Genomic DNA, 13,116 nt, shown 5'->3' with positions numbered 1-13,116 from the left:
ATATATGCTCTAACAAACTGGATTTTTGAAATAGTTGTTAAAGGGGCATTCCACCAATTGTACACACGAATCTCTGTGTAGTCTACTCGAGAAGAGGAGTGGGCTATTATCTACTACTTACGCCTTTCATGACAGCTGTAGGCTAGGTTTTATGCAATCTTCAAACTTATCTGGAATCATATGAATGCATTATTCACACAATCTGTTTATAGAAATTATTACTTATTATTACTACTCTCAATGGAGCTTTCTACAGAAAGAGAAACATCTCCCTAAATTGTTTACATAGGTTCATCCTAAGCAAAGTACAAAAATACCATTATGTAGGCCTATACATGATAAGTATACCCAGCCTTTTCCATAGTTGCTCTAAACTCCACCCCATGGGAGAGGGTCTGACATATGAGGTGTATAATGATGGGTATGGGAAAACTTGCAGCATCCCAGAAGGATCAAAACATGTTGAAAGGCATCATCCGTTATACAGTCTAGGTTTTTTTCCTGTTTTATTCATGGTTGTGGGTTTGATTTAACAGCCAACGTCCACTGCTCCAGTAGGTGGCGCTAAAACACATGTTAGCTGGCAGGTCGACAGCCAGAAGAAGAGCTGCTCCTCCTCTTCTTCCTCCGTCTCCTCCCCACCACAGGGAGGGTTGTAGTAGAGCACTGTGTAGTACCGTCAGGAAATATTTTTTTCTCTCCCTGTGATCAAAAGCTTTGGAAGTGTTGGTGTATTTGGGTGAAGTTGCAGTGCAGATAAAATGTCGTCTTGGGTGAAATCGTCTGCTGCTTCCCGGCGGCAACCAGCGAACCCAAATGGAAGGTAAGCCGAGTGGTTCTCAGTAGCAAGTTTAGCATTAGCAGCGGACATGCTAGGTACCAGCCACAGTAGAAAACAAAACGGGTTTCTGCAAACGGACTCGAGTTAACGTCAGTAAAGGTTAGTTGTATTTGATAAGGCACACATTAAAACTCCTTCTTGTGTTGTGCAGTGCTCAACAACTGCGTCTGTTTCGGAGAGCAGCGCCTTACCCCAACAGAGAGGAGAGGACGGAAGAGCTGAAGGATGCCCTGGACAGGTAACATTACCCGCTTTAAAATTCTAATATGCTATGTTATAACAGTAGTCTGCAGTGTTTGAGTGGTAGTTATTGGATAATACGTGGATCACAATCCAGCCGGCTTTATTCGCAGTTCCACATGGGCTCTTCTCTTGAAAGATCTCTTTGAAATAATGGACAAGAGAGTGACATGTTTAGATAAGGGTGTGAGCACGCAGCACAACACCATTCAATAATACAACTGAAGTCGAAAGACAAATTTAGCCACAGTCACATGACCTGTTATATGATATTACCTCGTAGATGCTCAGGCCATGATTATAATCAAAGAGTTCAGATTTCTAATCAATTGATAATGCAATGTATTTCTGTAACTGCTGCTGTAAAGGATAGTTCACCAACTTGTGGACATTACATTTAGCTGACGCTTTAGTCCAAAGTGTCTTAAAATAAGTGCAAACAGTCTTGAGGATACAACTCCAAACAGCAAGAGTATTGCAAGTACAATAGCTTCAAATAAGCCAAACCAATGTAAGTGCAACATAGAGAAATAAGCTTTTTTTCCTTTTTTTTTTCTTCTTTTTTTTGACCAAGGTGCAGTCGAAACAGGTGGGTTTTCAGTCTGTGACAGATGGTGTGAAGACTTTCTGCTGACCTGATATCAATGGGAGGTCGTTCCACCATTTTGGAGCCAGGATAGCAAACAGGCTGGTTTTATTTGAGGGGTATCTGAGTCCCACACCGATGCAGAGCGAAATGAGCGAGCTGGGGTTTATGTTTTGAACATAGCCTGGATGTAGGAAGAGCCTGATCCAGTCAAAGCACGGTAGGCCAGCACCAGAGTCTGGAAGCAGATTCAGGCAGTGTGTAGTGTGGGAGAACTTGAATAGGTTAAAGACCAGTCGGGCTGCTGCATTCAGGATGAGCTGTAGAGGTTGGATGGCACATATGCCACCATATAGATAGTCCAGCCAGGAGGGAGTGCAGTAGTCAAGGTGAGATGACAAGAGCCTGGACAAGAACCTGCTTTGCCTTCTAGCTCAGTAGAGACGTCGAGGTTACAACCGAGGTGCCGATGTTGATAGTAAGGTCTTGGATGGGAGAGCCCTTCAGTTTCTATTGGAACAGTTTTCTACCAAATGGACAGTTCCAGTTAAAACTGTTCACTTCTTAGCCGAGTTTCATGTTGTCATTTTAGGATGCAGTTAGGATAAATAGTTTTAGCGCAAATTTAAAATGTCCATTTAAAATATTTGTTGGAAATAGAGTTAACTGATAGGGTTTAAATCAATAACACTACACTAATAAAATATTTCAAGACTTAAATGTATCTGAAATTATTTATCATAATCAAATTGAACTGTGTTCTACCGTCATGGATCACAAGAGACAGAGTTTTGTAGAATAATAACCCAAATTATTTTGTCAACCCAATTATTGCAGCAATTCAAATCTGATTGTTTAAGTAAAACATAAATTGAAACGTTTGCTTTGCTTGTGTTGACCAAACAATCAACCAGACGGCAACATCAAAGACTGAAGTATATTCAACCCAGGTTCTTTTAAAGCACATTTAATTTGGAAAGAAAGGGCCACTTGTTTGGATATAGAGTCATGATTTCAGAAACTCTACCCTCAGTCTTTATAACATCTTTAATCAAATCAAGTCATCACATGTATAGAAAAGCCTCCCTCATTAAAATGTAACATTAAAAGATGCTCCTGTTTTACCGCTTCTCTTACAGTTATGAAGAACTGGAGCAAATTCAAAACTACAGTGGAAGTGTGAAGTACGAGGGGTACAAGCATCAGCCAAATGGTGAGACCTTTTCTTTATAAAAGCACAGTAACGAGGTTGCACTACTCAATTATTTTTGTACGAGGCGCTCACCAAGAAACCTTGTATTGTCTTTTAATTCCTTGCATTTCTTCAATAACTGGTGTCCTATTGGTTCACACGTTTAAATAGCCAAGCCGGCCAAGGCAGCCAAGCCAGACGGCTGCGGTCCTGCAGACAGACGTAAAGCCCTGTATCAGAAGTTCTACAGACAGGTGCAGGAGGAGAAGAAGCCGGCCGACTGCGTGGTCCTCTCTGTCACCAACCGGTGCCTGTGAGTACTTATAACTAAAGTCTTAACCACAACTAGTTGAAGTGGAAATTTGCAGGGTTTATACTTTGCTGAGACAAGACTGTCAGATGTTGGGGGGGAGCCTAGAACAAATGCTCCTAGGCTCACCTGCCAGTGACGGATGACCATTGAATCAATATTATAATATGTAATGATGTAAGAAGACAAAACATGTCCTTGTGCATACTGTACCAAAGGATAATTTCACACCTGGGCCTCGTTTTCATCTCGTGTTTCTCCATCATGACAACTGTATAAACATTTCTATGCCTAAATCGGTAAAAGGCAGGGATCGTATTATGTTTCACTTAACAGTAATACACTTTATACGTACTCAGTTTTACTCAGTTTTCAAGTTAGTTTACTCTGCTGGTTTACTTTATTGCTTTTATATGAAAGCTTTGTCCATGTTTATTGCTGCATCACTGCATTCAAATTCTCTCTGATCCTTGGGCCAAAGTCAGTGGATTGCACTTCGGATGTCGAAAGGTTTTGAAATTTGTTGGTCTTTTTATGGAATTTCTGAACTATAACAGACGTACATAATCGCCAGCCTTATCTTTTTTATATTATTTTTATATCTGTCCAATTATGTTTGGTTCACTAAAGTTAATAGAGTATGTTAATACTGCAGTTTATCGGCACGATAACGCATATTAAATCAGAAAATTAGCGGAGTACTGGAGTACAGAGCCAATAAAGCAAAGATGTCACGTCACTGTCCTACACTTTACAGATTGCACTGTAGATTAGAATTCTTTGTGGTAAACTATTATCCTCTTTAAGCACTCAACTCTACAACCCTAACTACAAGCAACTGCTGGATCAGTCTTGCATTTGTTCTGTTAAAGAGAACCAGTTGGCCCTGTGTTTGTGTTAATAATTATTTTACAGCGGCACTCCCACTGGCTCGTAGGTATGCAGAGCTCTACAGTGAGGTGCTAAATTTCCGTATTTGTCTGAAAAGACACATTTCTATGTACCATTCGTGCTCACACGAAGAAGGAACATTAAGAGTTGTGACTTCAAAGCCGTCTCTCATAAATACAAATGTACAGTATCATGCAGGTGTAACATTAATTATACCTTTATCCAAATCCACACCCATGAATACATGTGTATCAGAATTGTATTTACTTTTATTTCTCCAACATTCCACCAATGTTTAAAAGTTGTTTAATATAGTCTGATCTACATGCCATTAAATAACATTTGCAATCACTTTTAATGTACATATAAAATAGGACTTGGATCACACATTCTCTCAAAAGACTTCTATTGTTGCACCAGTGACATGCTACGCACACAAGTCAAATGTTCTTTTCATGATATTATGATAATCCTTTAACAACATAACGTGTATGCTTATGGTTCAGCAGTGGATGTTCTAAGCTCCTAAATAAACCTTTTCAATTGAACTACTTTTCCCCCATTTGGTGACAAATGATGATCCAACGTAATGGTAATATTGTTGCATCTTATGTACAAAGTAATAGTAGACGTGCATAAAGCCTTTACACTCACTACGCTATGCAACATCACAAATGAATTCACGCACAAGATCCTCGTACACAAATGGAGACTATGGAGCTCGGCCAGATATGGCAGCTTTGTCTTTAAGTACTAATGGCGCTAACACTGCTATGATGCCTAGTGCAAATTGGAGTGTCTGCAACGGGACAGTTCTTGTTATCAGCAGGATATCTTGCATATTTTACCTAAACAACAAAATTGACTGAATTTACCAGTGCCATAGTGGGCGTAACAACTGCTCATTATACCTTTTTTTTAAGTCTGAAAATACATGCATGTCAATGAGCTGTAATCAAGTATTAAGTAAATGTTTTATACTGTGTAATACTATGTCCATAAAACATAACCTGCAACAAAAAAGTATTTTCCTCCGTCATTTTTGCGGTTGGTACATTCCAAACACTAATATTTTTGCTAAACTACTCTTGCTTAAGGCCCTGTCACACATATCCGTATGACAGAAACGTATGCCGGCGCATACGAAAATTTGTCCAAATACGTCCAACTTTTCATCGGCTCGGTAAAGTGAACGTATACAGATACACATGTCTAACCTATTGACATCGTATCACCTACTTATACAAAATGTATCAGACAAATGCATAACTCATACAAAAATATGGCGTATACAAAATATCGGCAACACGCTGGTGTACGTAGATATAAGGTAAGGTATAAGTAGTATTCGTTAAGAGCTCAGCTGTGTTACGCTGGGGTGCGTTGTTGAACGCTGATGTTTTGAGCATGTTCAAAATTACCGGACGTACCCGATGTGTGCTTCATAAGATATGCAGACGTGACGTTACGTTAGACATACGTGAATACGTAGTTCAATATTTACCTACGTAACTATAGTACGTGAATACCTACGTGACTACGTTAGAGGAACGTTAGATATAGGCTACGTCGGCTGACGGTGAACCCTACAGCCTATTTATTGATAACGAGTGGATACCCTATTACCTACCCTATGTTAACATTATGCCTGATGACGGAGTAACTTATTAAACGTGTTTCTACAGTACAGCTAGCGTTCAGCATGTTAGCCGTTCTCCAGCATCAGCATGACGTGAACCAGATGGCACTTTTCCAGCTCCGTTGGCCAGACGCTCTGATACGTTTTAAATGAGTAAGTGATACGCTATCAATGTTTGACATACGTATATTAATTAATTATGTATGCGTCAGCTACAACACCGCTGTCAAAAAGTTGGACGTATTTGGACTCTGACCAATTTTCATATACGCCAGCAGACGTTTCTGCCATACGGAACTGTGTGACAGGGACGTATGTCTGGCGTGTTCGGCGTATCGTCTGCATCCTTCGAACGATCACAACTTACCCTTAATGGATATCAACCTATTGCCGATATTTCGTATGCACCGGCATAAGTTTCTGTCTTACGGATATGTGTGACAGGACCTTCAGGTTGGCCACTGCGTACAGACAAACTGACAAAGTGCTAATAGCAAGCAGATGCAGTTTATTTTTATTTTTTGTTCGCCCAATGTTTCTCAAAAGGCTTTGCCTACTTCTGCTTTCCTAACAGATTTCACCTTGTGAGGTTATTGAATGTTTGAGCAAAGCGTACATCTGGGAAGATGCCCGGGCTCATTGATTCGTGGGGACTAATATGAAAACATCACATTTACCCTTGATGTAATATAATGTCAAATCCCACCAAACTCTTCCACATCCAGACATTTATCCACAACGATACCAAACATCTCAACACAGTGGTCTCAAAAACACAAACTGCCAATAGCTGTTACAACAGTTATAAAGTTGTCTTTGTGTGTAGGTTTTTCCTTTGACAGAAGGTCCACCATTCTTTGCAAATTCAAAACAAACAAATTCACTGAAGTCTTCTATAAGAATAAGACCTTCTGTTTCACCTAATGTATGACCTAAACACATACTACAACACTAAATACATCTATGAGAGCCAAACACGTTTGTTTGTCCCACACAAAGCTCTACCTAATACTACACTTGGTCCTGTCTAAATAAAGATCCATATAAACAAACTTCACCACACAAAAGGAATTATGACTTACGATTACGTTTTTTTGTTGGTAAAACACAATCTCAGAGATGGACGTTATACAGTTTCTCTATCTGCCACCTGAGTCACTTAATATAGAAATGTCAAGTTAACAAAGTGTTTCTCTTCCTCTCAAAGGGATTACCCCAAATCGCTAAGCCAGTGCTTGCAGGAGCGTGGCCTGTCAGTGGAAATGCTCTACCTTCAGGCGGAATCAGGCCTGACCCGGGCTCTGCAGGATGTCCGAGCAGACGGCTCGCCGTTATGTATTCTGGTGGAGCATACAAACGTAGCTCTGTCCTCCTGCACTGTTATCATATTCTCAGAATCCCTCAAAAGTAAGTCCCTGCCCCTCATTCCTTCAAGCGTAGCCAAGCCACCTCGGTTACAACCCTCCATCCCTTTTTTAACTAATGGTCTAATGCAGTTTACGACTTATGTATATTCCGCCAACATCTTTGAAAACAAAATCTGAAATAGATTTAGCATGAAACCAAATAAAAACAAGAAATATTCCCATTAACACACCGACATGTAGAGTTCTAAAGCTACAATTCTGAAATGCATCCAGTCCATCAAACCAACATTCATACACACGCATTAATGGCACTCTGCTGGCACATCATCCACTGGCTGCCACATACTTAACAAACTGAATGAAGCCCGGTAGTAAAAAAGTAGCTATGTGAAAGAGGGTAGTTCCACATTTTAGTTTGGCTTTCTTGTCGAGGGTCATATGAGAAGATCGTTACCAGCCTCATATCTGTCTGATAGAAATGAAGCTACCAGCGCCTCTAAAGCCCATTTATTAATGTATTATATCGTTGTTTATTTAATCTGTTCAAAAACCTCAAACTGCCAGAGCGAAGTGTTTAAACCCGCACATTGAGATTGCACAAGGGGTTATTTGTGGGATTATTCTTATCTTGTCATCACTGGGAAGCTACTGCACCCTGGAGAAATATTTACCCTTTGGGCAGTTAACCTAACCGACTGCTACTATAGCTTCATGAGTGTACAGACGTGAGAGTGGTATCCAAAGTCAATCAGCAAACTTCGCAAAATGTCAAAAGGAAAACTAGTTTAAACACAATTTAGGTTTTATTTTCTTATCTCTGGCCATCTGTTTTATTGGTTATGATGATATTTTACTTGACTGAAGTCTCTGAATGTAGCTACATTGCTAACAATCAGAAGTGGTCGGCAAGTTGTAACAAACTCGCAGGTCAGTTTAAAAAATGACCTGTACAATTGTGACTCGTACTATCTGTTGTAAACCTTTCAGTTTACAGACTGAGATCCTGATTCAACTTTGAATGATGGACTGTTAATGGGGCGCTGATCTGTAAAAAGTCCGTTTTTTTTTTAACACTTATCTGATCGGACATTCTTGTGTCACCATAGGACCTCATTTTTAGCCACGTTGTCACGTTTGGATCCTCATTAATTATTATGATCAGAAGGATGTAATCATAACCAATGCAGCTGATGGCCAGGGCTATGAAAATAAAACACACGTTTCAATTAAGCATAGTTTTCCTTAAGTTGACTCGATATAAAACAATATGCAATCTATATCTATCAATCAATATCTACATCATCTGCATAAAACTGATTAACAAAGACACAAGTACCATGCAGAAGTGTTTCCCACACAGTTATTTCTACATTTTACAATGAAAATAATTACATAAAGTAAAAATACACATTATTAAATGGCGCACCATGCACAAACAAATCTGCATAATACAAATTGCAAATAATATGCATTATATAATACGAGTACATCAAAACTGCAAAGCAATGTAATGTTCCACGATGATGATGATGCTGCTCACAAAATAAACAAATACATTCTTGTCACCACAACATGAATAAAATCAATTAAATATAATCATTTTAATGCATGTCTTAAAGCAAATATAATAAAAGAATTATGCATTGCACTTGATCATTTAAACACACAAATCATCTAAAGTTTAGTCCTTGTGATTTTGTGTCACATGTCTGAATGCAAATTAAAAACAAAAAAAAAAAAGCTTCCAAATCATGTCTTTTATGCCCAGGAACATAATGCAGCAGAAAGGATAGTTACTGATAAATGCACATCTACAAATTGCATGCTCCTCATTGCCCCTCGTCTTCTGCCCCTGTGTTCAAGAAAAACACAACTTGCGAATTTATCAGTGGAATTTGCTGACCCCAACATCACATTAAAACAAAACAGATTTCAGTATGACCGAAGTGACCTGTTACAACCCCGTTGATTTCACTGCTATTTCTACAGTTTTTGGGTTGTCTTGTTTCACCTCTTTCTTCCCCTTCAGTCCCCCGACACCTCACCATTAACATTCCAATTCCCCCCCCTCCCAGTCCATCGCAACATGCCCAAAGACCAGGCCATGGACTTTGTTGCAACAGAGTACAGTCGCGGACTCGTCAAAGAGCGCCCGTCGAGGGACCCCGCGGACAGTGCAGCACAGGCGTCACAGCTGCTGGATGATTTTCTAGATCGAGAAAAGATCGAGCGCTACACTGTTCCCTCCGAAACCCGTCAGCTGCTCCTGCTGTTGGCCGGTGGGGTGCATCTCTACCACGAGGAGCTGCAAATCATCTCTGAGTATGTCCATTCTCGGCAGGAGCACACACAAGGCGGTACGCTAAATAAATTACTACTAATATAAATACAGTACCTCAAAGAGCGCGGTCAATATAACAGGTTGCACTTAATTCCTTATCTGTTTTTTTCCTGTCTGTTGTGCTTGTTTAATTTTTTATTATTTCCTTTCTGTCTCCAGTTTCCCACACTGAGGGGAAGAGGGGTAACATGTTACCTCCAGGACTGGGCAAACCGCCTCCTCTGCTCCCCACTCCACCCGGACCTCCTCAGCCCCAGTCGGCAGGCGGAACAGGGCCCATGATGAACCACCCCCCACCACCCGCACCTCTTTTGCCTTCACCAGGTTAGTCTACAGAGTTCACTAGGTATGCACTTGTGTCTGTTTGGTTTCTATTCAGTCTGGATCGGTCTCACAGTGCACATATTAAAGTTGACCAAATGGAAAATGAAATGAAATCTTAATTCTCACCGACCAGGTAGCCACTAGTTTGAGAAAAGTAAACGGTAAAAAAAAAAACTGCCTTTTTTGTTTTCCTGTCATGATGTCTTGTAATAATGTTTTTATGTCTTCTGTCTCTTTTTTTTAAGGCTCTTATCCCAAAACCAAACCACCTCCTCTACTGTCCTTGCATCGACCTTCTGGTCCGTCATTAGGGTCCTCAGCTTCACGAGGCCTCCTGTCCTCACACAACCTCTACGGTGCCCCCTCTGTGCTTCGTGGGCCCCTACTCCACCACGTTCCCCTGTACCACCAAGTCCCCAGGGGCCCTCATCTTGGTAGAGGAGCCCCGCCTTCTCTAAAAAGTTCCCGCCCTCCACTTCTCGCTTCTCCAGGTGAGTCACTTCTACTTTCCCTTCACCTTTTGTCTTTTTTTATATAGATTATTTTTGTCCTTTTTTATGAGATGTATGTACAACTTACATTAAGATCAGTATGATTTTAGATTACAATCCAGCATTTATTGTTATATTGCCTTGTACTCAGCTTTGTCTGTCAAAGCACTTTGTAATCTCTGTTTTTAAAGGTCCTATAAATAGTTATTATTATTATTATTATTATTATTATTATTATTATTATTATTAATATAGAAATACTGTGACCTAAAACAAAATATTGGATATAAAAGGAAAATAAACCTAAATTTCACCTGTGTAACATTGTTGTTGTTTTTTCTTCCTCTCCCTCTGATCAGGTGCTCCTCTTCCACGTCCGGGTGGCCCCCGACACTAACAAATGACAGAGACATGCACTTGCACTGTTACACACACACAGGCTCCAAGTGGCAGCAGTGTTTTGAACATTTCACCAAACTCAAGAACAGAAGACTCCTGGCGCCTGTGTAGGAAACCTGTTCTGACCTTTTTAGAAAAAGAAGAAAAGAAATCGTAAACACACTTGGTTTGAAGGAAAAAGATTGTGGTTATTGTTAGATATTATCTATTTGTGGATGGATTGATGGAGAATGGCATATTCTAATGACTTTAATGATGATTTTAAGCATCTTCTCCAAGATCCCGCTGTCATCATTGTTAATTTCTTTTCTTTATAATGTATGATGTGCTTTTCCCCCGGAGTCATCCCATTAAAAACAACATGTTCCTCACTTCCAGTTTGCCTGTTTAGACTCCATGAACTTGGTGTCGGCTACATTGCCACGCTGTACAGGATAAACATCGAACATCTGACTTGCCGAGCTGAATGCTCAAAGGATCTTGGTCACCAATGGATGGCTGCGTAATAGGATTTTAATTTATTTTGTATATAATGGAAATAGGGTTAGGGTGATGAGTAGCATACCGTCTGTATACAGTGTTTCAAGATGGTGCTTAAGATTCTCTCGGATTCTCTTGAGGTAAGAATTGCAACAATTAAAAGTTTGTTTTCACCCGCTGTATTGTTGGCTCAAATTACATTTAATTAAAATCTCATTTTATTTGACATAAGGAGAAGTAGTCCCTTTGTTCCAGGGAGAGTAGTGACACTTGGACCTAAGAAGAACAATAAACTTCGGTAGTAAAAGCCCAACAACATCTGCAAGTTTTGTTTCGTAATCAAAAATAAAAATGGACCATTTTGATTTACATTAAAGCACAAGAGGCAGCTTGTAATGTTTGCCAGGAAAACTTGAAGGAATATAGGAATTATTATTATTTGTCACTAATTTATGCAAAATCCAAGTGAACAAATATTGTATCGTCTTCACAGAAGAGTGTCTAATGTTGACGAACATCATGATACTGATAAAACGTATAGGACATTTGTGTTTACATTTCACTGATGCAGTTTAGAAAAAAAGTTCATGTTCAAGACAGTCAGATCAGATCCCATTCATTCTCGCTTATAATTCAGGGACACCACGACAAGTATTTTTGTTCTGTCATTTTTCTGACTTGCTTTGTTTTTATAGCTATTGACCCATTTCCAGAAGCTGTAGTGTTTTTATTTGGTTAATAACAGTTTGAAAGACTGTAAAGCGACAACCGTTCACAGCTTGTACTCGTGTTTGTTACTTTCAGTTTGAGGAAATCCTTGTGAAATTTGTAAATGTGGTTAAAATTGTTTTATTTAGTTGGAAACGGATTACTCACCAGAAAGAAGTCATTTGTGAGAATAAACTTTATTTTAAACTGCTCAACATTTCCATCTGTGTTGTAGATAAAGTTTAAATCCTGTACTGTTTAAAGCTATATAAATAGTAAATGTTGAACAAGGGGAAATGTGATTATATTTTCAAAGGAAACGTCTACAAATGTTTAAATATGTTGTTTTTTTTTTTTGGTCCAAAACAAAAGTAAGCATAAGAAATAAAAACTTACATTTATTAAATATACACTCTCCTTGTCAATACTGACTACTGTTTTACAACGCTGAATTGCAGTGAATGTCATTAGAGGTTTTTAGCACTAAGCATCAGATAGTCTTTCATCCAAAAGGGAAAAGTGTTCAAATCTAGAGATAAGTAACATATTTCATCTTCAGAATATTACGTAGAGTTGCCTTAGGAAACAAACGAGGTCAAAGAGACAAAAGGCCTCTATTGGGTTTTTCCTACATTTTATATGGCTTTTTTCTAGCTTAACAACCAATGTGATTAATGTATGACCTTTCCCCTTCTGAGCCACAGCCGTATGTCTAACGACTGAAATAGTATAAAAACATAATTGCGCTGTATATAAATATTAAGTTCATTGCAAACTTAATGCACAGAACGGTTTCTAGCTTGTAGGGCGGCCTTTATGTGTTTTATCCAGGCATCCAAGAGGGCACCTATGCACAATATGAACTTTGAAACAGTTCTTGCTTGCTGTAATCAGTCCTCCTTTTCAGACATCCCTTCCTCACGCACTTCCTAAGTGATGGGGAGCAAAATTCACGGTCCTCGTTATCTGAAGCTAGCGTTGGTCTCAACAAAGAAGCAGTGTCTGTGGAACACAAAGGGAATCTTATACTAAACTTTGGACTCAAACTGCTGAAGACTCATTATTATTCAAGAACTTTATTGTCATTATTCAAGCACAATGAAATTGCAGATGTGTCAGCCTCTAATGGTGCATTATATAAGAAATGTCACTCATATTTACAAAGGATAAATAAGGCACAAATGACATAAGACATAATAAAATAAGTACAGAGGTATAAAGGTTAAATATGAGCAAAAAGTGCAAATGGGAAGTTGGGAAAGACCGACGGCATCTGGTGGGCGAGAGCTGAGTGGCAGAGCTGGAAA

At 39.3% G+C, this 13,116-nt stretch overlaps 1 protein-coding gene across 3 annotated transcripts; it reads left to right on the top strand.

Annotated features, from left to right (window-relative positions):
* The first annotated feature begins 642 nt into the window (after positions 1 to 642).
* On the top strand, positions 643 to 12,032 carry LOC115010068 (nuclear receptor coactivator 5). Of its 3 annotated transcripts, none has more exons than XM_029434463.1 (10): positions 643 to 823; positions 993 to 1,079; positions 1,662 to 1,670; positions 2,807 to 2,880; positions 3,031 to 3,172; positions 6,907 to 7,106; positions 9,142 to 9,423; positions 9,567 to 9,731; positions 9,977 to 10,222; positions 10,582 to 12,032. In XM_029434463.1, the coding sequence occupies exons 1-10, from the start codon at positions 762 to 764 to the stop codon at positions 10,617 to 10,619; spliced, it is 1,305 nt and encodes a 434-aa protein (XP_029290323.1). In that variant the 5' UTR covers positions 643 to 761; the 3' UTR covers positions 10,620 to 12,032. The 3 variants fall into 3 exon arrangements, with proteins under 3 accessions (XP_029290323.1, XP_029290322.1, XP_029290324.1); XM_029434462.1 differs by having other exon boundaries at positions 1,656 to 1,670; XM_029434464.1 differs by lacking the exon at positions 1,662 to 1,670.
* The last annotated feature ends 1,084 nt before the right edge of the window (positions 12,033 to 13,116 follow it).

This window comes from Cottoperca gobio, chromosome 6 (genome assembly GCF_900634415.1).
Source record: "Cottoperca gobio chromosome 6, fCotGob3.1, whole genome shotgun sequence".
NCBI classification, from domain to species: Eukaryota; Metazoa; Chordata; class Actinopteri; order Perciformes; family Bovichtidae; genus Cottoperca; species Cottoperca gobio.
The sequence above is the reverse complement of the archived record's forward strand: the minus strand, read 5'-3'. Positions and strand labels throughout refer to the sequence as shown.

Coding starts and splice junctions, on each gene's coding strand:
- LOC115010068 (XM_029434462.1), top strand. CDS start 762: ATGTCGTCTTGGGTGAAATCGTCTGCTGCTTCCCGGCGGCAACCAGCG. Junction 3,173..6,906: donor TCTGTCACCAACCGGTGCCT/GTGAGTACTTAT, acceptor TTCCTCTCAAAG/GGATTACCCCAAATCGCTAA. Junction 9,424..9,566: donor GCAGGAGCACACACAAGGCG/GTACGCTAAATA, acceptor TTCTGTCTCCAG/TTTCCCACACTGAGGGGAAG.